Genomic DNA, 26,140 nt, shown 5'->3' with positions numbered 1-26,140 from the left:
AGGGAAACAGCATCTGTTTTGCTCTGCTTCTCTGTTTCCCTCTTTCTTTCTCTCACTCTGTCAAGTTTGTATTTAATAAACTTGCCTTAATGTTACTAAGAATTAAATGCAACAGAGAGGTTAGAAAGGAAAAAAGTCAGTAAATTTGCCAACAAAGAAATAATTGGTGACCTAAAAAGAAGTTTCCAAATGCAGCAAGAACAAAAGACACATTGTAGGTCCTAATGCATTCATTCTATGCACCAGATGAATTTCTCTTCCTCCTCCTGTCTTAGTGGGCATGGGAATAAGTGTTAATAGCATCTTCAATGCTCATCACTTTTTTGATACTTCCCTCGGATGTAAAAACAGTTCTTTAAACTTTGACTCAAGCAAAACACCAGAAGCACTGTAGGAGCTCCAATAAAGAAATAACAATTTGAACTTCCCTGGTGGCGCAGTGGATAGGAATCCACCTGCCAATGCAGGGGACACAGGTTCGATCCCTGGTCTGGGGAGATTCTGCATGCTGTGGAGCAACTAAGCCCAAGAGCCACAACTACTGAGCCCTCGTGCTGCAAATACTGAAGCCCGTGCACCAGAGCCCATGCTCCACAAGAGAAAGCACCTCGAAGAGAAGCCCATGCCCCACAAAGAAGAGTAGGCCTCACCTACAACAACTAGAGAAAGCCCACATGTAGCAACAAAGATGCAGCAAAGCCAAAAATAAAGTAATACTTTTTTTAAAAGAGATGTTTATTTTCCCATGGAATAATAAAAAAAATATAGCTTTATTAAAAGCGTTCTTTTAAGTAAGAGAGGTGGGTTCTTCAGCTCATTGATCTCTGCAGAATGCTGGGCACTCAGGAAATAGGTACATGTATTGAGTGAAAGAATAAATAAATATATGATTAAACCAGATGTGTTGGAAGATGTACAAATCACCCTCATCCTTTTGACACTTAATTTTTGCAAACTGACAGCTCTACACCTGGATCTTTGATTATTACCTTTTCACTGATAAATTCAAAGGTCCAGCTTACATAAATAAATTACATAAAATTATGTAAACTGCTACTCAGCAATTATCCAACAAACCACATAAAGTCTACAGCAACAAAAAAAAACCCAGCTGCAAGTGAATATTTATTCCCCAAAGGTGCCTGTTTTGTACCACCATTAGCAATAAATAAGTTTAAAAGTTACAGCTTATCTTAACCATGCTTCATAACAGAGTACATACTTTCAAATAAAGTTACAACCATCTTTGTGCCACTTTTCTAGCATTTAATAGTATCATTTCAATTCTTGCTCATGACCATTCTGAGAGGTAACTATGGTTACCCCATTTTGTGGGTTCAGTTCAGTTCAGTCGCTCAGTCGTGTCTGACTCATTGCGACCCCATGAATCGCAGCACACCAGGCTTCCCTGTCCATCACCAACTCCCAGAGTTCACTCAGACTCACGTCCAAGTTTGAAGAAATTACACATTAATGGGAGGGCAGTAACTATCAGGAGCAGAGTGGAGACTGAAACTGACTCTTGTAAGGTAAACTTTACAAAAGAAGCTGTATTTAGGGGGCGGCCCTAAGACGGCAGAGGAATAGGACTGGGAGACCACTTTCTCCCCCACAAATTCGTTGAAAGATCATTTGAATACTGAGTAAATTCCACAAAACAACTTCTGAATGCTGGCGGAGGACACCAGGCACCCAGAAAGGCAGCCCATTATCTTTGAAAGGAGGTAGGACAAAATATAAAAGATAAAAAGAGAGACAAAAGAATTAGGGACAGAGACCCATCCCGGGGAGGGAGTCATGAAAGAGAAGAAGTTTCCAAACACCAGGAAACCCTCTCACTGGCGGGTCTGTGGGGAGTTTTGGAATTTCAGAGGGAAACATAACTGGGAGGAGAAAATAAATAAATAAAACCCACAGATTACACACCTAACCACAACTCCCAGAGTAGAAGTAGCCCAGATGCTCGCGTCAGCCACCAGCAAGTGGGGGCTGGACAGGGAGGCACGGGCTGCATTGCTTAGAGTAAGGACTGGGTCTGAATGCCCTGAGGATAATCTGAGGGAGCTAACTGCGATAGCAATCCAAACTGTGGGATAGCCGGAGAGAGAGAAAAAGAAAGAGAGAGAGAGAGAAGCTTCCCGAAAAAAGCTCTAACCTAAGGCACTGCTGGGCTCACTCACAGAACAAAGGACTGAACGAATACCAGAGGAGAGCTAGCCGGCTGTGGACTGGCCCATCCTCGCCGGAAGGCAGAGAGGCAGGCAAGCGACAGCCAGAGCCAGAAGGCAAGGGGCGATCTCGGCCCCAGAGATGGCATCCTCTAGCAAACTGTGAGCAGGCTCCCAAGTTGCTAACCAAGTCTTCCTGGGCTCCCGGATGGTGGACATCTGCCAGGAGGGTCACAGCCAGAGATCAGCTCCCCAGAGGAGACATATGGCACACCTGAGACGGCGCTCCCACTGCATACTCAGGAAACCGAGCGGTTGGCATGGGGGAGGTGACAAGATGCACCGCCCACCTGGGGAGCGTGCGCTCGCCAAGCACCTGGTCACCTGAGCTGCTCGAACCTGGGAAGGGCACAAAACCCAGGCCCAACTGAGTCTGTGCCTTTATGGAGTACCCAAGAATCTGAACCTGAGCAGCTTAGACCTGGGAAGTACACGCAACCCAGAGCCCACTTTAGACAATTCCCTTGCAGAGCAACCTGGAGCCTGAGCAGTACAGACAGGGAAAGCCCACACTGGGAGTGGGCGCAAACGCAGTGTGGCCCAGACACTGCAAGCACTCCCCACACACACCAGTGATATTTGCAGTGTTCCTCCGTCCCCACAGCACAACTGAACAAGTGAGCCTAAATAAGTGACCACCTTCGCCCCCTTGTGTCAGGGTGGAAATTAGACATTGAAGAGATTTGCTAACAGAAGCCAAAATAAACAGAGAGAACCACTTCAGAAGGGACAGGTGTGACAGACTAAAACCGTGTAGTTAGCACAGACTACATTGGAAGGGGCATATAGACCTCAAGAAGAAGTATAAGCTGGAACAAGGAACTATCTGAAACTGAACTGATCCCACACTGCCGGCAACAGCACCAGAAAAATTCCTAGATATATTTTACTATTATCATTTTTTAAACTTTTTATATTTTTAAGTCTTTCATTACTCCTTTAATTTTCATTTTAAAGCAAATTTCATATATATTTTTTATAATTTTTGTGATTTTTTTTTAATATTGTATTTTTGAGACTTTAACCTCTACTCTAGATTTTTAATTTTTGCTTTTTGGTATTTGTTATCAATTTTGAACCTTTAAGAATCAAATCTTCAGTACCCATTTTTACTTTGGAGTGTGATTACTGGCCTGATTGCCCTCTCCCCCTTTTGACTCTCCGTTTTTGCCCCCAAATCGCCTCTATCTCCTCCCTTCCGCTTCTCTTCTCTACCTAACTCTGTGAATCTCTTTGGGTATTCCAGGCTGTGGAGAACACTTAGGGAACTGATTACTGGCTGGATCTGTCTCTCTCCTTTGGATTCTCCTTTTTATCCTCCTGGCCACCTCTGTCTCCTTCCACCCTCTTCTTTTCTCTGTATAACTCTGTGAACATCTCTGAGGGATCCAGACTGTGGAGAGCACATAAGGAAATTATTACTGGCTAGCTTGCTCTCTCCCCTTTTGACTCCACTTCTTCTCCTCCTGGTCACATCTATCTCCCTCCTCCCTCTTCTCTTCTCCATGTAACTCTGTGACCCTCTCTGGGTGTCCCTCACTGTGGACAATCTTTTCTCCATTAACCTAGATGTTTTATCATTGGTGCTGTATGGATGGAGAAGTCTTGAGGCTACTGTAAAAATAAGACTGAACCAGAGGCAGGAGGCTTAAATCCAAAACTTGAGAACACCAGAAAACTCCTGACTCCAGGGAACATTAATCGACAAGAGCTGATCCAAAAGCCTCCATACCTACATTGAAACCAAGCTCTACCCAAGAGCCAACAAGTTCCAGAGCAAGACATACCACACTAGTTCTCCAGCAACACAGGAACATAGCCCTTAGCATTAATATACAGGCTGCCCAAAGTCACACCAAACCCATAGACACCTCAAAACTCACTACTGGACACTTCATTGCACTCCAGAGAGAAGAGATCCAGCTCCATCCACCAGAACACTGATGCAAAATTCCTACCAGGAAACCTTGACAAACCACTTGTCCAACCCCACCCACAGGGAGGAACCTTCACAATAAAGAGGAACCACAAACTTCCAGCATACAGAAAGGCCACCCCAAACACAGAAATCCAAACAAGATGAAAAGGCAGAGAAAAATTCAGCAGGTAAAGGAACATGATAAACGCCCACCAAACCAAAGAAAAGAGGAAGAGATAGGGAGTCTACCTGAAAAAGAATTCAGAATAATGATAGTAAAAATGATCCAAAATCTTGAAAACAAAATGGAGTTACAGATAAATAGTCTGGAGACAAGGATTGAGAAGATGCAAGAACAGTTTAACAAGGACCTAGAAGAAATAAAAAAGAGTCAATATATAGTGAATAATGCAATAACTGAGATCAAAAACACTCTGGAGGGAACCAACAGTAGAATAACTGAGGCAGAAGATAGGATAAGTGAGGTGGAAGATATAAAGGTGGAAATAAATGAAGCAGAGAGGAAAAAAAGATTTAAAAGAAATCAGGACAACCTCAGAGACCTCTGGGGCAATGTCAAACCCCCCAACATTTGAATCATAGGAGTCCCAGAAGAAGAAGACAAAAAGAAAGGCCATGAGAAAATACTTGAGGAGATAATAGTTGAAAACTTCCCTATAATGGGGAAGGAAATAGCCACCCAAGTCCAAGAAACCCAGAGAGTCCCAAACAGGATAAACCTAAGGTGAAACATCCCAAGACACATATTCATCAAACTAATGAAGATCAAACACAAAGAACAAATATCAAAAGCAGAAAGGGAAAAACAACAAATAACACACATGGGGATTCCCATAAGGATAACAGCTGATCTTTCAATAGAAACTCTTCAGGGCAGAAGGGAATGGCAGGGCATACTTAAAGTGATGAAAGAGAAAAACCTACAACCCAGATTACTGTACCCAGCAAAGATCTCATTCAAATATGAAAGAGAAATCAAGCTTTACAGACAAGCAAAAGCTGAGAGAATTCAGCACCACCAAACCAGCTCTTCAACAAATGCTAAAGGATCTTCTCTAGACAGGAAACACAGAAAAGGTGTATAAACTCGAACCCAAAACAACAAAGTAAATGGCAACAGGATCATAGTTATCAATAATTACCTTAAATGTAAATGGGTTGAATGCTCCAACTAAAAGACAAAGACTGGCTAAATGGACACAAAAACAAGACCCTATATATGCTGTCTATAAGACATCCACCTCAAAATAAGGGACACATACAGACTGAAAGTGAAGGGCTGGAAAAAAGATATTTCACTCAAATAGAGACCAAAAGAAAGCAGAACTAGCAATACTCATATCAGATAAAATAGACTTTGAAATAAAGGCTGTGAAAAGAGACAAAGAAGGACACTACATAATGATCAAACGATCAATCCAAGAAGAAGATACAATTATAAACATATATGCATCCAACACAGAAGCGCTGAAATATGTAAGACAAATGCTAACAAGTATGAAAGGGGAAATTAACAGTAACACAATAATAGTGGGAGACTTTAATACCCCACTCACACCTATGGATAGATCAACTAAACAGAAAATAAGCAAGGAAACACAAACTTTAAATGATACAATGGACCACTTCGACCTAATTGGTATCTATAGGACATTTCACCCCAAAACAATGAGTTTCACCTTTTTCTCAAGTGCACACGGAACCTTCTCCAGGATAGATCACATCCTGGGCCATAAATCTAGCCTTGGTAAATTCAAAAAAATTGAAATCATTCCAAGCATCTTTACTGATCACAATGCAGTAAGATTAGATGTAAACTACTGGGGGTGGGGGGTGGCAGAAACTATTAAAAATAGAAGCATATGGAAGCTAAACAACACGCATCTGAATAACCAACAAATCACGAAAGAAATCAAAAAAGAAATCAAAATATGCATGGAAATGAATTAAAATGAAAACACAACAACCCAAAACCTATGGGACTCAGTAAAAGCAGTGCTAAGGGGAAGCTTCATAGCAATACAAGCTTACCTCAAGAAACAAGAAAAAAATCAAATAAATAACCTAACTGTACACCTAAAGCAACTGGAAAAGGAAGAAAAGAAGAACACCAGGGTTAGTAGAAGGAAAGATATCATAAAAGTTAGGGCAGAAATAAATGAAAAAGAAACAAAGGAGACCACAGCAAAAATCAACAAAGCTAAAAGCTGGTTCTTTGAGAAGATAAATAAAATAGACAAACCATTAACCAGACTCATCAAGAAAAAAAGGGAGAAGAATCAAATTAACAAAATCAAAAAAGAAAATGGAGAAATCACAACAGACAACACAGAAATAGAAAGGATCATAAGAGACTACTACCAGCAACTATATGCCCCAAAAATGGACAACTTGGAAGAAATGGATGAATTCTTAGAAAAGTATCTTTCCAAAACTGAACCAGGAAGAAATGGAAAATCTTAACAGACCCATCACAAGCACAGAAATCAAAACTGTAATCAGAACTCTTCCAGCAAACAAAAGCCCAGCACCAGATGGCTTCACAGCTGAATTCTACCAAAAGTTTAGAGAAGAGCTAACACCTATACTACTTAAACTCTTCCAGAAAATTGCAGAGGAAGGTAAACTGCCAACCTCATTTTATGAAGCCACCATTACCCTAATACCAAAACCAGACAAAGATGCAACAAAAAAAGAAAACTACAGGCCATTATCATTGATGAACATAGATGCAAAAATCCTTAACAAAATTCAAGCAAACACATTCTAACAACATATTAAAAAGGTCATGTATCATGACCAAATGGGCTTTATCACAAGGATGCAAGGATTCTTTAATATCCACAAATCAATCAATGTGATACACCACATTAACAAATTGAAAAATAAAAATCATATGATTATCTCAATAGATGTAGAGAAAGCCTTTGACAAAATTCAACGTCCACTTAAAAAAAAAAAAAAAAAAAACCTTCCAGAAAGCAGGAATATAAGGAACATACTTCAACATAATAAAAGCCTTATATGATAAACCCACAGCAAACATTATCCTGAATGGTGAAAAATTGAAAGCATTTCCCCTAAAGTCAGGAACAAGACAAGGGTGCCCATTCTCACCACTACTATTCAACATAGTTTTGGAAGTTTGGGGCACAGCAGTCAGAGAAGAAAAAGAAATAAAAGGAATCCAGATTGGAAAAGAAAAATAAAACTCTCACTATTTGCAGATGACATGATCCTCTACATAGAAAACCCTAAAGACTCCACCAGAAAATTACTAGAGCTAATCAATGAATATAGTAAAATTGCAAGATATAAAATCAACACACAGAAATCCCTTGCATTCCTATACACTAACAATGAGAAAACAGAAAGAGAAATTAAGGAAACAATTCCATTTACCATTGCAACTAAAAGAATAAAATACTTAGGAATAAATCTACCTAAACAAACAAAAGACCTATATATAGAAAACCATAAAACACTGGTGAAAGAAATCAAAGATGACACAAATAGATGGAGAAATACACCGTGTTCATGGATCAGAAGAGTCAATATAGTGAAAATGAGTATACCACCCAAAGCAAACTATAGATTCAATGCAATCCCTATCAAGCTACCAACAGTATTTTTCAGAGAACTAGAACTAATAATTTCACAATGTGTATGGAAATACAAAAAACCTCGAATAGCCAAAGCAATCTTGAGAAAAAAGAATGGAACTGGAGGAATCAACGTGCCTGACTTCAGACTATAATACAAAGCTACAGTCAAGACAGTAGGCACAAAGACAAAAAACAAATGGAACAAAATAGAAAGCCCAGAGATAAATCCACACACCTATGGACACCTTATCTTTGACAAAAGAGGCAAGAATATACAATGGAGAAAAGACAATCTCTTTAACAAGTGGTGCTGGGAAAACTGGTCAACCACTTGTAAAAGAATGAAACTAAAACACTTTCTAACACCATACACAAAAATAAACTCAAAATGGATTAAAGATCTAAACGTAAGACCAGAAATGATAAAGCTCCTAGAGGAAAGCATAGGCAAAACACTCTCCAACATAAATCACAGCAGAATCCCCTATGACCCACCTCCCAGAGTAATGGAAATAAAAGCAAAAATCAACAAATGGGACCTAATTAAACCTAAAAGCTTTTGCACAATGAAAGAAACTATAAGCAAGGTGAAAAGACAGCCTTCAGAATGGGAGAAAATAATAGCAAAGAAAGCAACTGACAAAGAATTAATCTCCAAAATATACAAGCAGCTCCTGCAGCTCAATTACAGAAAAATAAATGATCCTATAAAAAAAATGGGCCAAAGAACTAAACAGACATTTCTCCAAAAAAGACATACAGATGGCTAACAAACACATGAAAACATGCTCAACATCACTCATTATCAGAGAAATGCAAATCAAAACCAGAATGAGGTACCATCTCACACCGGTCAGAATGACTGCTATCAAAAAGTCTACAAGCAATAAATGCTGGAGAGGGTGTGGAGAAAAGGGAACCCTCTTACACTATTGCTGGGAATGCAAACTAGTACAGCCACTATGGAGAAGAGTGTGGAGATTCCTTAGAAAACTGGAAATAGAACTACCATCAGTTCAGTTCAGTCACTCAGTCGTGTCTGATTCTTTACAACCCCATGAATCGCAGCACGCCAGGCCTCCCTGTCCATCACCAACTCCTGGAGTTCACTCAGACTCATGTGCATTGACTTGGTGATGCCATCCAGCCATATCATCCTCTGTCGTCCCCTTCTCCTCCTGCCCCCAACCCTCCCAGCATCAGAGTCTTTTCCAATGAGTCAACTCTTGGCATGAGGTGGCCAAAGTATTGGAGTTTCAGCTTCAGCATCAGTCCTTCCAATGAACACCCAGGACTGGTCTCCCTTAGGATGGACTGGTTGGATCTCCTTGAAGTCCAAGGGACTCTCAAGAGTCTTCTCCAACACCACAGTTCAAAAGCATCAATTCTTCAGTGCTCAGCTTTCTTCACAGTCCAACTCTCACATCCATACATGACCACAGGAAAAACCATAGCCTTGACTAGATGGACCTTTGTTGGCAAAGTAATGTCTCTGCTTTTGAATATGCTATCTAGGTTGGTCATAACTTTCTTTCCAAGGAGTAAGCATCTTTTAATTTCATGGCTGCAGTCACCATCTGCAGTGATTTTAGAGCCTAAAAAATAAAATCTGACACTGTTTCCACTGTTTCCCCATCTATTTCCCATGAAGTGATGGGACCAGATGCCATAATCTTCATTTTCTGAATGTTGAGCTTTAAGCTAACTTTTTCACTCTCCACTTTCACTTTCATCAAGAGGCTTTTTAGTTCCTCTTCACTTTCTGCCCTAAGGGTGGTGTCATCTGCATATCTGAGGTTATTGATATTTCTCCCGGCAATCTTGATTCCAGCTTGTGCTTCTTCCAGTCCAGTGTTTCTCATGATGTACTCTGCATATAAGTTAAATAAGCAGGGTGACAATATACAGCCTTAACGTACTCCTTTTCCTGTTTGGAACCAGTCTGTTGTTCCATGTCCAGTTCTAACTGTTGCTTCCTGACCTTCATACAGGTTTCTCAAGAGGCAGGTCAGGTGGTCTGGTACTCCCATCTCTTTCAGAATTTTCCACAGTTTATTGTGATCCACACAGTCAAAGGCTTTGGCATAGTCAATAAAGCGGAAATAGATGTTTTTCTGGAACTCTCTTGCTTTTTCTATGATCCAGCGGATGTTGGCAATTAGATCTCTGATTCCTCTGCCTTTTCTAAAACCAGTTTGAACATCTGGAAGTTCATGATTCACGTATTGCTGAAGCCTGGCTTGGAGAATTTTGAGCATTACTTTACTAGCATGTGAGATAAGTGCAATTGTGCAGTAGTTTGAGCATTCTTTGGCATTGCCTTTCTTTGGGATTGGAATGAAAACTGACCTTTTCCAGTCCTGTGGCCACTGCTGAGTTTTCCACATTTGCTGGCATATTGAGTGCAGCACTTTCACAGCATCATCTTCCAGGATTTGAAATAGCTCAACTGGAATTCCATCACCTCCACTAGCTTTGTTCGTAGTCATGCTTTATAAGGCCCACTTGACTTCACATTCCAGGATGTCTGGCTCTAGGTCAGTGATCACACCATCGTGATTATCTGGGTCGTGAAGATCTTTTTTGTACAGTTCTTCTGTGTATTCTTGCCACCTCTTCTTAATATCTTCTGCTTCTGTTAGGTCCATACCATTTCTGTCCTTTATCAAGCCCATCTTTGCATGAAATGTCCCCTTGGTATCTCTAGTTTTCTTGAAGAGATCTCTAGTCTTTCCCATTCTGTTGTTTTCCTCTATTTCTTTGCAATGATTGCTGAGGAAGGCTTTCTTATCTCTTCTTGCTATTCTTTGGAACTCTGCATTCAGATGCTTATATCTTTCCTTTTCTCCTTTGCTTTTCACTTCTCTTCTCTTCACAGCTATTTGTAAGGCCTCCCCAGACAGCCATTTTGCTTTTTTGCATTTCTTTTCCTTGGGTTGGTCTTGATCCCTGTCTCCTGTACAATGTCATCAACTTCTGTCCATAGTTCATCAGGCACTCTATCTATCAGATCTAGGCCCTTAAATCTATTTCTCACTTCCACTGTATAATCATAAGGGATTTGATTTAGGTCATACCTGAATGGTCTAGTGGTTTTCTCTACTTTCTTCAATTTAAGTCTGAATTTGGCAATAAGGAGTTCATGATCTGAGCCACAGTCAGCTCCTGGTCTTGTTTTTGCTGACTATATAGAGCTTCTCCATCTACCATACGACCCAGCAATCCCACTGTGGGGCATACACACCAAGGAAACCAGAATTGAAAGAGACATGTGTACCCCAATGTTCATCACAGCACTCTTTACAACAGTCAGGACACGGAAGCAACCTAGATGTCCATTGGCAGATGAATGGATAAGATAGTTGTGGTACATACACACAATGGAATATTACTGAGCCATTAAAAAGAATGCATTTGAATCAGTTCTAATGAGATGGATGAAACTGGAGCCTATTACACAGAGTGAAGTAAGTCAGAAAGAAAAAGAACAATACAGTATACTAATGCATATATATTTAATTTAGAAAGATGGTAACGATGACCCTATATGCGAGACAGCAAAAGAGACACAGAAGTAAGGAAAAATCTTTTGGACTCTGTGGGAGAAGGCAAGGGTAGGAGAGAATAGCACTGAAATGTGTATATTATCATATATGAAACAGATCACCAGTCCAGGTTCAATGCATGGGACAGGGTGCTCAGGGCTGGTGCACTGGGATGACCCTGAGGGATGGGGAGGGAGGTGGGAGTGGAGTTCAGGATGGGGAACACATGTACACCCATGGCTGATTCATGCCTATGTAGGGCAAATACCACTACAATATTGTAAAGTAGTTAGCCTCCAATTAAAATAAATAAATTAATATTTAAAAATAAAAATTAAAAAAAAAAGAAGCTGCATTTAGTGGGAAATTAGTAGGGAGAGTCAATGGAATTCTGAAAACTTTGAAGTCTTGGGAAAACTATAAAAATAATTAAAGAATAAAAAGTCATGTCACATGAAACAAAAATATAAAGAGGAATATTCACTTGTGAAAGACAAGAATTCACAAGAATATACAAGACAGACAGAGGTTAACAGCTAGTTGTTTCAAACACATGAGGCAAGTGTAGTGCACTTAAGAGTACAGGCTACCCTGAGTTCAACTCAAGTTCAGATTCTTGCTCTACCACTCAACAGCTGCTATTCTGGACAAGTTACTTACTCTTTATGCCTCAGTTTCTTCTAAAATAGGAAAATAATGAGATAATCCACACAAATGCTCCTCACTAAAGTAACTGGCACTCTAGAAGTTATTAGAATTCTAAATAATCACTAATTTGTTATAACTTCAAATACAAAAACTAGAATAATGAGAAACTTCATTAAAACTTGTTTTCTTCAAACACTAAAACTATACAGCTTTTATATTTTAAATAAAGCAATGTGAATTGAATTAACTGCTTTTCTGGAGGAAAATGAAGAAATAGTTTCACACTCTAACCCTCTTTCCTTTCAAGTTGGCAGAAAAATAGGGCAAAGAGTTCACAGAAACTTGATTCCTTTCCAGTCAATTTGGACAAGGTCCAGTTAGCCAGGTCCTCAAGGACATGATGCAATGAAAACAATTCAGGAAAATAAATAATATGGGAAAAACATAACACAGAGGCAGGAGATAATTTTATTTCATCTTCTATTTAGATGTTACTTTTAAAAAGCAACCAAAATGAGGGCTTCGCTGGTGGCTCAGTGGTAAAGAATCCACCTGCCCTTTTTTGAGTACTTACTATGTGTCATAAATTGTTTTGGAGCTGAGGATGTAAAATGAATAAGATAAAGCAGCTGATCTTAACACAAATTTGTATTTTATACAAATTAGGTAAAACAGACAAGAAAGTAAATGATTATAACATAGCATGTGCTATAACATAAGTATGTACAAAGCCTCAAGTACATACAAAGCAAAAATTCTATAGAAAGGAGGCATCAATTTTCAAAGCCTTCAGCCTAAGAATGATGAACTCATTCCAAAATACTTAAAATCAGCTCCTATTAATAAAAAAAAAAAAAAGAATCCACCTGCCAGTGCAGGAGACCTGGGTTTGATCCCTGGTCCAGGAAGATCCCACATGCTGCAGAGCTACTAAGCCCGTGTGCCGCAACTATCGAGCCTGTGCTCTAAAGCATGGGAGCTGAAACTACTGAGCCCTTGCCCTGCAGCTACTGAAGCCTGAGCGCCCTAGAGCCCGTGCTCCAGAACAAGAGAAGCCATCACAGTGAGAAGCCCACACACTGCAACTGGAGAGTGGCCCCTACTTCCCAAAATAGAGAAAAGCCCACACAACAATAAAGACCCAGCACAGCCAAAAATAAACAAATAAATAAAATTATTTTCTTAATGCGACCAAAATGAAATCTGTAAATCATACACTTTTAATTGTTAGCTACTATACATGTTTAATGTACCATTTGAACTATACTTATCATGGAAACTGAGATTGTTTCTTCATATTTAGTAGCAAGTGAGTAAATATCAGGACACCTAGGTAGCCATCTGACAAACAAAGGAAATAGGCAGGCTCTTATTTGCTTCCTAAGTTCAAACTAAAGCCCAGTAGATCGACAACCCCAACATAAAAAGTGAAGCCATAAATTACTAGAGAAAATTTTGCAGAAGAGCTTATGAAACTAGAAGCAATCACAGAACAATGAAATCAATATATTTGATGACATAAAAACTTTAAAATTCTGTACAGAAAGAAAATAGCACTAACAATGTCAAAAGACAGAAACTAGGCCAACAGCCTATTTTCTTTAATACAAGAAGATATTTTATGAATAAGATGTTTTGTATTTTATGTAAGCGAAGTGGAATAAAACAAATAGCAAAACAAGCAGTTAATTAGAAAGGAATTTTAAAATGTTAACTATATGAAAGATGATTAACCTCATTTATAATTAAACAAATTATAATTAAACATATTATAATAATAATGGGAAACAGTTAATCGCCTAGCAGGTTGACACACAGATCATAAAGTATGATGACACAGCGGGTGATAATATGAGGAAAGACACCACTATGTAATATAGAAGTGATAAAATAATGGAAACACTTTGGAGGACAACTGGTTTATTTATCAACATTGAGAATGCACACAGTACATCAGCTGTTCAAGTTCTGAACTTATCTTGTAAGGATTTTCCTATTTTTATACAAAGACAGACACATACTATCAGACTCAGTTGGTGACGGAAGAAGCCCCATTTGTCTCGGTTTCTGTCTTTTGTGAACTGCCAAGCAAACGGTAGGAATTCAAAAAGTAATCACTGAATGTAGAAATGAACAGCATGTGCATGACAGCACTGCCAATGTCTGACGACAAATCCTATGTCCAATACAGGAGACTGGTTAATACATTTTAATAGAATAAATTGAGACAATGAAACAGTACACAGCCCCAAAAAGAATAATATACATGTTGAAATAGGGTGATCTCTAAGATCAGTTCAGTTGCTCAGTCATGTCCAGCTCTTTGCGACCCCATGGACTGCAGCACGCCAGGCCTCCCTGTCCATCACCAACTCCTGGAGTTTACTCAAACTCATTCCACTAAGTCAGTGATGGCATCCAACCATCTCATCCTCTCTCATCCCCTTCTCCTCCCACCTTCAATCTTTCCCAGCATCAGGGTCTTTTTTCAAATGTCAGCTTTTCACATCAGGTGGCCAAAGTATTGGAGTTTCAGCTTCAACATCAGTCCTTCAAATGAATATTCAGGACTGATTTCCTTTAGGATGGACTGGTTGGATCTCCTTGCAGTCCAAGGCATTCTCAAGAGTCTTCTCCAACACCACAGTTCAAAAGCATCAATTCTTCGGTGCTCAGCTTTCTTTATAGTCCAACTCTCACATCCATACATGACTACTGGAAAAACCAGAGCCTTGACTAGACGGTCCTTTGTTGGCAAAGTAATGTCTCTGCTTTTTAAGTTAGGTTAAAAAGGCAAAATGTAAAACACATACATATGCTTGAAAAGTGTTAGTCACTCCGTTGTATCCAACTCGTTGTGACCACATGGACTGTAGCTCACTAGGTTGCTCCCTCTGTCCATGGGATTTTCCAAGAAGAATACTGGAGTGGGTAGTCATTCCCTTTTCCAGAGGATCTTCCTGACCCAGGGATCGAACCCAGGACTCTTTTGTCTTCTGCATTGCCAGGTGGGTTCTTTACCACTAGGGCCACCTGGGAAGCCTACATATGCTTGTGGACTGTATTCTACCTGGACAGGTAAGAGGTAGGTAAACACAAATGCGACTGGGTAGATGGTTTGTAAACTAAGGTCTGGGGTGAGGGATTTTGTGCTTTAGAAAGTTACTTTTAGGAACTTATTTTGCATTGCTTACTCTTTGTGGATTAAAATAAAAGCATCTGTACTTATTGTACTTTTTCAATTAAAAATTAGTTATCAACAGCAAAAATCCCCATACTGAGACCTCTGGGACGCTGCACTTAACACTTCTCTGCCTCCCAGCTCGCTGTGGGTGAGCTAGCAGCTTGGAGAAAGGGCTCCATCAAGTTCAGCTGCTGAGCGGTCACTGCGCTGGTACGTCCTGTTCTGTTAAACCAGTCAATGATCAGACCTGGAAACCAGCCATCTCTGGACGCCTTTTACCCGTTACTTAACAAATGCGGATGCTAAGTCCAAAGTGACACAACTCAAGGTCGCACCCCTCTTTCTGATTTCTGTCTTCCCACCACCCTGCTCTCAACCCGGTGTATCACACCTGGAAACACAAAGGAGAAGCCTCATCCCGACCCTTCCGCTGAAAATACTCTGCACCGCTTTAATGCCTTGACTTGAGTATTACTATTACCAATACTCTTTTGCTAGAATTTGGCTTCAGATCTTCAGTTTTCCTGGCAATTTCATTTCTCCCACACGTCGAGTTATCTGCTGAGATGAAATAAATTTAGGCTTCCCACATCTCAGAGGTCATTATCTTTTATCTCTGCTGCTCTGCCGCGGAGAGTAAGGCATTTCCGAAAAACTTTATAGGTTCGGGAGACTCATCCAAGAGCAGAATTTCACTGCTTGGGGTCAAATAGGCCCTCACCCCAGAGGGCGCCAACTCTTTTAGAGGTTTCCCGTTTCCACGACCCTGGAGAAACTGGAAGGACCAGCGCGGGATTTCTCAGGACACCCGCTGTCACCGCCCGGTGCGCCCCGGGAGCGTCCGGGCCGAGGTTACACGGCCCTCGCAGCCCCCGGCTCCCGGCACGGGTCCCGGCGAGGGATCGGTCTGGGTCCCGGCCCAGCCTCGGCTTCCCGGCGCGTCACCCGGATGGGGCTCGGCGGGAAGGTCCCCTTACCCGCCAGGCCAGGTCCAGATCGAAGTCCCGGGCGCGCAGGAACCGCAGCAGGAAGGCGTCGCTGAGCAGCCACCCGGCCAGCGGAGCGCCCGCCGCCCCGGCCCGGCGCCGCAGCTCGGCCAGGCTGGGCTGCAGCAGCGGCGAGTGGTCGGGCAGCGCGCTGAGTTGCAGCCCCGCCGGCCCCGGCCGCGCCTCCGCCATGCCCGCCGCCCTCTCCTGCGGTGGTCCGGGGAGCCAAGGAGAGCGCCCGCGGGCCTCCTGCCCCTCCTCCGCGGACGGCCTGCCACGCCCGGAGGGGTGCGCCCCGCGGTCTCTTAGAGCGAACCACGTGGTGCCCTGCGGGGCTCAGGGCTCTGCAAGCCCCAGGTAGTAACCCCTGCCTTCCCAGAAAGGAAGTCACTGGTGCTCAGCGTCAAGAAGATGACATAGTGTGTTTGCCTCCGCTGATGGTGATCGGTGGCGATGTTTTAAAACTAGTCAGCTAGAGAACTTTATTTTTTCCATTTTCTTCCTTCTTTCCCTCCGCCCCACCCCCCATCTACCTCTCTCTCCCTTCCGTCCTTCCTTTCCTTTTTCTTTCTTCCTTCCTCCCTTCTTCCCTCCATTATTCCTTCCTTCTTTCTTCTCTCACTCCCTCCCTCCCTTCCTTCCGTCTTACAATCCTACCTTGTCCTAGAGCTGGAAGGAGCCTTAGAACCACCACTTCGCGTCTCAGTGGCGGGCTCGCAGAGGAGTCCTTCTCCCTACCCTTCTATTAATGCTTCTCACTGACTCCTCACCTCAACCTGTGTTTCATCGTGCGTGCGTGCTAAAGGGGTTTCAGTAGTGTCAGACTCTTTCGACCCCACGGACTGTAGCCCCCCAGGCTCCTCTGTCCATGGGAATTCTCCAGGCAAGAATACTGGAGTGGGCGGTCATTCCCTTCTCCAAGGTGTGTTGTTGAATCAGTAGTTTCCAAAATACACATCCCCAAAGGGCACCTTAACTGACTCACTGCTCCTCCCCTTCCTCCCATTTCAGGCAAAGTCTTCTGAGTTCTTTGGTGGCTTACTCTGTTAGTGATATACACCAATAAATGACTGTCCTTTTTCAGTCACTAAGTTGTGTCCGACTCTGAGCGCCATGGAGTGCAGCACACCAGTCTTCCCTGTCCTCCACTATCTCCCGGAGTTTACCCAAATTCATGTCCATTGAGTTGGTGATGGTATCTAACCATCTTACCCTGTGCTTCCCCCTTCTTTTGCCTTCAGTCTTTTCCAGCATCAAGATCTTTTCCAGTGAGTTGGCTCTTCACATTATGTAGCCAAAGTATTGGAGCTTCAACTTCAGCATCAGTGCTTCCATAGAATATTCAAGGTTGATTTTCTTTAGGATGGGCTTATTTGATCTCTTTGCAGTCCAAGGGACTCTGAGTCTTTTCCAGCACTACAATTTGAAAGCATCAGTTCTTCAGCCTTCTTTATGGTCGAACTCTCACATACGTACATGACTACTGAAAAAACCATAGCTTAGACTATACAGACCTTTGTGGGCAAAGTGATGTCTCTGATTTTTAATAATCAAGGACTAGAAAGTGCCAAGGAAAATCTTTGTAAACACTACATACATCCTGTGTTATGCTCCATTATCATGTCTGGTCACTCAACAGAGTCCAAAGTCCTCATATGACCTCATCTAAGTGATCCCTCTTTATGAAGATGGAGCAGGGAAGTGATGCGGAAACCAGAAAGGCCATTAAATTGGTCTTTCCTTGATCTTTGTCTTTTGCAACTATCCCAGAACTGACCCGTCTCCCTGAGGGAGAACTCATGAGTTGAATTTTTATTGAATATATACTATGTGACAGATAAATACTAAAATCTCACAAACAAATAAAACCAAATCTTTGCCTTTATGATGTCCAATGGGAGGTGAGAGAGACTGCCATTTCATTCATGAAAAAAATTAGTTATTGAGCACCTTCTGTGTCCAGATCTTGTTCCAGGTACTGAGGGTCCATTCTCAAACAAAACAGATACAACCCTCGTCTTGGGGGCTTTGATTTTTGTGGAGGGAGATTAGACGAGGAATGAGATAAATAAGCAGTAAAACAGAGTCAGGGAGGTGGTGATAAGCGTTTTGGGGAAACATAAAGCTCTGAAGGAGGGTTGAACCCACAGTGATGTTTGAATAACACCTGCAAGAGGGGAGGAAGTTGGACCAGAGGTCCCTGAGATGCAGATGGGGGCCAGGCTTGGGAAGTCAGTGAAGTAAATAATCAAAATTCAGTGAGTAAGCTATGGTAAATGAGGGCTGGAGGTGCCAAGCTTTGATTTTCATTTAGAGTGAGATAGAAAGCTATTGGAGGAGAGGTTTACCATTCAATGTGAAAACTGTCATGAAAGGGTTAGAGAGAAAGTACCATAGAGAACACAGAGGAGGGCTTCCTGACCCTGCTTAGGGTATCTGGGAAGGCTTCATAAAGAGAGGGTCTTTGCTTAGCCTTAATGGAGGCATTGGGAAGGTTTGCCAGGTGAGAGAAAGAGGTGGAATCTGGAAGTTAAGTACTAGTCCAAAGGGGTAGACTTTGCAGAGCCTTACTTGGAACTCTGAATAATGAAAAATCCAAAGGAAGCCAGTTTTCTCTGGGAGCTTAAAGAGTTTAAAAGTAAGCGAACAAGATAATGTACACATGGAATATTTTCTTCTCTTCCAATTAAAAAAAAATACATTCTTTTAGTTGTTTCTAGTAATTAGCATCTGCTGTTTTGAAATAGGGCAGAAAGTTCATTCAGAGGGACTTCCCTAGTGGTCTAGGGGTTAAAAGATGCCATGCGCCCAGTGCAGGGTGTATGGGATCCATCCTTGGTCAGGAACTAAGGTCCCTAAAGCCATGTGGCACTGCAAAAAAAATTCACCAAGAGATCATGGACATAGCTATAGTATCATAGCTGTAGCATCCGTTTTTGAAACTGAGCTTTGTGGTGTATGGAGTCTGATTTGGCTAGGTTTGTATTTGTAGAACTCTCATAGGAAAAACCCAAAAGAATTTTTATTGACTGATGTTGATGGATAACCATTAAATTTGGTGAAAGTGGAAGCAACATGGAGCCCAGGTGACCAAGAGACATGGTTCCTAATAACCCAGAGGTACAGACGTAGTGGAGCATCTCTGTGGTCAAAATATGAAACAATTCCAGCACCTGCAGTTAGTGCCTTTGAAGAAAAACTAAGAGAGAAAAGAAAAGAAATGTGGAGGAGTAGTGGAGTAGACAATGGCACCCCACTCCAGTACTCTTGCCTGGAAAATCCCATGGATGGAGGAGCTGGGAAGGCTGGAGTCCATGGGGTCGCTGAGGGTCAGACACGACTGAGCGACTTCCCTTTCAGTTTTCACTTTTATGCATTGGAGAAGGAAATGGCAACCCACTCCAGTGTTCTTGCCTGGAGAATCCCAGGGATGGGGGAGCCTGGTGGACTGCCGTCTATGGGGTCGCACAGAGTCAGACATGACTGAAGTGACTTAGCAGCAGCAGCAGCAGCAGCAGCAGCAGCAGTGGAGTAGACTCCTACAGAAAAATTTGCTTACTTTTTGCTAAGTAATGCAGACCACCCAGCTGTGTTTCGACCATGTATCTTAGATCCGAAGAAACATTTTAGAATTTTGCCACAAATTTTCTGTCAGTTACTCACTCTTTATTTTGAAATGGTTTCACTTTTGCTTTGCTCCTATGTTACTCTGGTGAGCTTACACACATGCATCCAGGCCTCCTATATAAAGATTCCAGAAGTGTTTCTGGAACTAGTGGCATGAGAAAATAAAAACAAACATGGAGGGAAAAGCCAGTTAATATGTGTACAACTAACTCACAATTCACTCTGAAATTATTTAGCAACTATTTATTTACATGTAATAATTCATAAGTATACCAATGAATTTATTTTATTTTCAGTTTCACAAAAAAGAGATAAATACTATTTATTATCACTGTTAAGAGATAACCTTCAGGACTTTCCTGGCGGTGCAGTGGATAAGAATCTACATGGCAATGCAGGGGACATGGGTTCAATCCCTGGTTTGGGAAGATCCTACATGCCACAGAGCAACTAAGCCCATACACCACAACTATTAAAGCCCGCACATTCTAGAGCCCATGCTCCTCAACAAGAGAAGCTGTAGCAATGAGAAGCCTGTGCACCATAACAAAGAGTAGCCCCACTCGCCACAAGTAGAGAAAACCCGCACAAAAACAACGAAAACCCAGCACAGCCATAAATAAATAAAGATAGCTTTCAAAAGGGGGTAAAATTATGACTCTCATACAGATACGAAGTTTTTATTTGACTTAGAAGCAGAGAACCAGACAGAGACAAATCAAACTCAAAGGACAAATCAAAACAGCACACATTTATATGGAATGAAGGGTATGGAAATGGGTTGGGAAGATCCGCTGGAGAAGGAAATGGCAACCCACTCCAGTATTCTTGCCTGGAGAATCCCATGGACAGAGGAGCCTGGCAGGCTACAGTCCATGGGGTTGCAGAGTCAGACAGTACTAAGCAGCTGAGCACATGTGTACATGCAAAGTTTGGGGACAAAACTAACTTCTTCCACCATGAGGGCAGGAGACCAGTTGAAACTGTACCAGGTAGGGCAGCATTTGCGTGCTCTTAAATAAGAGTTGCCATTGCCACCAAAGAGCTATAATTTACCATGTTGAGAAATAACCTAGATAGAATCAGAATCAGATAATCCAGAGGGAGTGCTCTAGAGTCGACACAATGCATAGTTCTCCTCTGACACACAATTTGATCCTATATCACTTGGAATGATGTAAACTCATTTTATTATTAATGCTTATTGAAGCATAGCTGCTTTACAATGTTGTGTTAGTTTCTGCTGTATGGCAAAGTGAATCAGCTACATATATTATATATCCCCTTTTTTTCGGATTTCCTCCCCATTTAGGTTGCCATAGAGCACCAAGTAGAGTTCCCTGAACTGTACATCAGGTTCTCATTAGTTGTCCATTTTACACATAGTATCACTAGCGTATATGTGTCAATCCCAGTCTCCCAATTCATCCCACTGCCCCTTTCCTTTTTATGTTTGAATCCATACATTTGTTCTCTGATGTAAATTTATCTTAAAAAATTTAAAGTAATATTTATGCTGGAAAATTTTAAACATACATAGACTACTAACGAACACTAATGAACAACTTGTTTCAGCAATCACAGATATCTTGCCAATCTTGTTTTATCTGCCTCTTCCACTTTTTAAATAAGCAGTAACATTTTAAAGGTTTCCTATATTTTAAAGAATCATTTTCCTGGTAAATACTTAAATGTGCAGTTTTTTCTTTTATGCATGATCAAGATACCATTTTTTTCACACCTAAGGAAATTAGCCACAATTCCCCAATACCATCTAATATCTAGTCTGCATTTAAATTTCCCTAATTATCTCAAAAATATCTTTTTAAAGCTATTCAAATTAGGATCAGCATAAATATATGCCCTGCATTTGGTTGGTCAGCCTAAGTGTCAAAAGTACCTCTCTTTTTGTTTTTCTGATTTTTTGTTTTTTAATTTTTTAAATTTATTTTTTAATTAAAGGATAATTGCTTTACAGAATTTTGTTGTTTTCTGTCAAATCTCAACATGAATCAGCCATCCCAGTGAAGTTGCTCAGTCATGTCTGACTCTTTGGGACCCCATGGACTATAGCCTACCAGGCTCCTGCATCCATGGAATTCTCCAGGCAAGAGTACTAGAGTGGGTTGCCATTTCTTTCTCCAGGAGATCTTCATGACCCAGTGATCTAACCCAGGTCTCCCAAATTGCAGGTAGACGCTTTACCGTCTGAACCACCAGCGAAGTTGAATCAGCCATAGGTATACATATATCCCCTCCCTTTTGAACTTCCCTCCCATCTCCCTCCCCATCCCACCTCTCTAGGTTGATACAGAGACCCTGTTTGAGTTTCCTGAGCCATACAGCAGACTCCTATTGGCTATCTATTTTACACATGGTAATGTCAGTTTCCACTTACTCTTTCCAAACATCTGACCCTCTCCTCCTCTCTCCCCATGTCCGTAAGTCTATTTTTTATGTCTGTTTCTCCATTGCTGCCTGTGAATAAATTCTTCAGTACCATTTTTCTAGATTTCATATATATGCATTACAATATGATATTTATCTTTCTCTTTCTGACTTACTTCACTCTATATAATAAGCTCTAGGTTCATCCACCTCACTAGAACTGACTCAAATGCATTCCTTGTTATGGCTGAGTAATATTCCATTGTGTATATGTACTTTCTGTTTTGTTTTTTTTTAATTAAATATCATTAGTTTGTTGGAGTAACCAGTTCAATGTTCCTTAGGATTTACCATGTTCTAGATTTGGCTGATTGCCTCCTTGTGGTATCATTGAATTGTTCCTCTTTTCCCTACATTTCCTAAGCATAAGTAGATCAAGATGTTTGATTAGATCTAGGTACAATCTTCCTCTGGCAAGATCATTTCATGAGGTGACTGATTGCCTCCTTGTGGTATCATTGAATTGTTCCTCTTTTCCCTACATTTCCTAAGCATAAGTAGATCAAGATGTTTGATTAGATCTAGGTACAATCTTCCTCTGGCAAGATCATTTCATGAGGTGACTCGTCTTGGGATCATTGCATCTTTGTGTAATATCCATGCTGTCCTTTTGGTATACTGATACTGATCAGTTTGCTTACATGCTGTCACCCTGATCCATCTATTGTAAAGTTTTCCATTTACCCAATGAGTTTTAGCATTTGCTGAGACAATCCTTGCTTAGGCCCATAACTTTATTATGGATGATAAAATGGTCGTTTTTCTAATTTTCTTAACTAGAAGTCACCTTTCTATGAATAGGAACTTACCCTTCTCAACTATTTTGTTAACCTGAAGTTCAGTTTTTATGGGAAAGTTACAATAAATGCTTGATTTATCTCATTAACTGGTTGTCAGTATTTACTAAAGCTAAAAATATTCATGCCTTATGACCAGCCATTTCACTCCTACATATATTTACATATGTATAACACAGGTACAGCAAAATATGTGTCTATACATGTATAATACATATGTTCAACAAAGATGTACCATGTGTTCAACAAAAGACATGTGAAAAATGTTCACAGGAGCTCTATATGAGCTATAGTCCATGGCATTGCAAAGTGGCAGACACGACTTAGCTACCAAACAACTCCTGTTGCAGGGCACAGGCTGTAGGAGAATGGGCTTCAGTAGTTGCAGCGCATGGGCTTAGCTGCTTCGCAGCATGTGGGATCTTCCTGGATAAGGGATTGAATCCTTGTCTCCTGCATTGGCAGGTAGACTTTTATCCCACCATGGAAGCCCAAAAATGCATTTTTTTAAAAGCAGAAGCTACATCATGAATTCAAACTGATTTTTCCCAGTGGAACTTAAGATTGGCCTGTTGTTACTGATCTTTGATTTTATATTTGCAACTCTGTTTTCTTACACTGGAAATCTTACCACTTATTGATATTAGCATAATGACTTAGATGTTTTAGTCACATAATTTACATGTAAAAGTTTAAAATTGGCAGTATCAATAATACTGCTAAAAATACGATGACTGAATGCTGTTGAAGATTTCTTTGTGGTACTTTTTGTCCTTAGTGGGGATATGTTTGTGGGGAAATTAAACTTTCTGAGATTGCTTAGTATTCCTGTAAAAAGCCCTAGACTCACAGAAACATCTTCACGTACCATGAGAATTAGATATGTAACTGTGTTCTAGTTAATTACTCTAACCTGAAAGCTAATCTCCTGGAGAAAGCTAGATCACAGTTCTGAATATTCATTAGAAGGACTGATGCTGAAACTGAAGCTCCAATACTTTGGCCACGTGATGCAAAGAGCTGACTCTTTGGAAAAGACCCTGATGCTGGGAAAGACTGAAGGCAGGAGGAGAAGGGGGCAATAGAGCGTGAGACAGTTGTATGGCATCATTGACTCAATGGACATGAGTTTGAGCAAACTCTGGGAGACAGTGGAGGCAGGGAAGCCTGGCGCACCGTAGTCCATGAGGTCGCAAAGTGCCAGGAAGACTGGAATGGCTTACCTGTGAACCAGGAGACAGCTCTGAATAGTAGAAGCTGAGAATCAAAGGGAGACTACTGGATCTCTTTGGCTCCTGGGGAGATTTTATTTACAAACCAAAGGTATGGAGGTCTAAGGAGAAGCCCCTTTCAGGAGGGAGAACAGCTGCCTCCTTCCTCCTCTAGAGTGCGTGCGTGCCCACTAAGTCACTTCAGTTGTGTGGACTCCTCACGACTCTATGGACCATTGCCCACAAGGCCGCTCTGTCCATGGGATTCTCCAGGCAAAAATACTGGAGAACACTTGTTGTGGCAAAGGGTCTTGTGTAACACAGTAAAGCTACAAGCCATACCATGCAGGGCCCCCCAAGACAGATGGGTCATAGTGGGGAGTTCTAACAAGACTTGGTTCACTGGAGGAAGGAATGACAAACCACTCCAATATTCATGCCTCAAGAACCCCATGAACAGTATGAAGAGAAGGACCTAGCTTCTCTCTGCACTTTAGGATCGCCACATCTGTGGACTGAGGTGTGTAAACTGGGAGGTTTTGGTCTGGTTTTGAACCACACAAACAGGTCTGTGGCTGCACATTAAGGATCATGTGGCCTACTAAAAGCAAATATTTGTTCCTTTTGTTAGGAATATTATCTCTTATACTGGTGTCAATCATTCATTTGAAAATTACCTGTGTTAAAACCTAGATGAAAGCTCATTTCTTTAAACAAGAACTTATATATCCTTATGTCTGGCAAACAATATTCTAAGCTCTTTACAAATATTAATTCATTTAATTTTCACCACAATCATACAAGATAGACTCTATCACTTCCATGTTATAATTGAGGAAAACAAGGAACAGACGAGTTAAGTAACTTGCCTAAAATCACACAGCTAGTAGTCACAGTTTCAGTGGTTGTGATGCACAGGCTTAGTTGGTCGGCAGCATGTGCGAACTTCTTGGATCAGGGATTGAACCCATGTCTCCTCATCATCAGGTGGATTCTTTACCACTGAACCACCAGGGAAGCTTTATTTCTCATATGAATTTAAATTGTGGAAACCAGATTATCTTAATTTATCATTGAATGATTGGGTCAATGAGCTGTTATCATGAGTACAAATAAAGTCTTTGAGAAAATATTAAATCCTACTAATAATATCACTTTCCTAGATACTCTGCTCCATATTTTAATGTACCTTAACTTTACTTTCACAACAGTGCTGCACTGTGGATACTATTAACCTTATTTAGAAATGAGGAAATTGGGTCTCAAGAAATTCAGTTCAGTTTCTCACTTATGTCCAACTATTTGCGACCCCATGATCTGCAGCACACCAGGCTTCCCTGTCCATCACCAACTCCCAGAGCTTGCTCAAATTCACATCCACTGAGTTGGTGATGCCATCCAACCATCACATCCTCTGTCGACCCCTTCTCCTTCTTCCTTCAATCTTTCCCAGCATCAGGGTCTTTTCTAAGGAGTCAGTTCTTCACATTAGGTGGCCAAAGTATTGGAGATTCAGCTTCAGCATCAGTCATTCCAGTGAATATTCAGGACTGATTTCCTTTAGAATTGACTGGTTTGATATCCTTGCTGCCCAAGGGACTCTCAAGAGTCTTCTCCAATACCACAATTCAAAAGCATCAATTCTTTGGTGCTCAGCTGCCTTTATGATCCAACTCTCACATTCATATACGATTACTGGAAAAACCATAGCTTTGACTAGATGGACTTTGTTGGCAAAGTAATCTTTGAGATTACTGCTGTGATATCTAATGACACTCAGGTCTTGAGTGCTGGACAAGATGACCAAACCCCATTCTTGCCTGAAGGATCTGCCTACCTGAGCCGCTGGCATGTTAGGAACTTGTGATCACTTGACCACTCCCCCTGGGACACAGAATTTGACCTTGATTACATTGAAAGCC

At 41.2% G+C, this 26,140-nt stretch overlaps 1 protein-coding gene across 3 annotated transcripts in view; it reads right to left on the bottom strand.

The window, feature by feature from the left end:
- TTPA (alpha tocopherol transfer protein) overlaps positions 1 to 16,407 on the bottom strand; it is a 30,534-nt gene extending 14,127 nt beyond the window's left edge. For all 3 annotated transcript variants that reach the window (XM_070382341.1, XM_070382340.1, XM_070382338.1), the window contains exon 1: positions 16,127 to 16,407. In XM_070382341.1, the coding sequence (XP_070238442.1) occupies positions 16,127 to 16,327 (201 nt within the window). In that variant the 5' untranslated portion in view covers positions 16,328 to 16,407. The remainder of the gene's footprint in view (positions 1 to 16,126) is intronic.
- Positions 16,408 to 26,140: the final 9,733 nt, after the last annotated feature.

Source organism: Bos mutus, chromosome 14, assembly GCF_027580195.1.
Source record: "Bos mutus isolate GX-2022 chromosome 14, NWIPB_WYAK_1.1, whole genome shotgun sequence".
Taxonomy (NCBI): domain Eukaryota; kingdom Metazoa; phylum Chordata; class Mammalia; order Artiodactyla; family Bovidae; genus Bos; species Bos mutus.
This window is presented reverse-complemented; position numbering and strand designations above follow the sequence as displayed.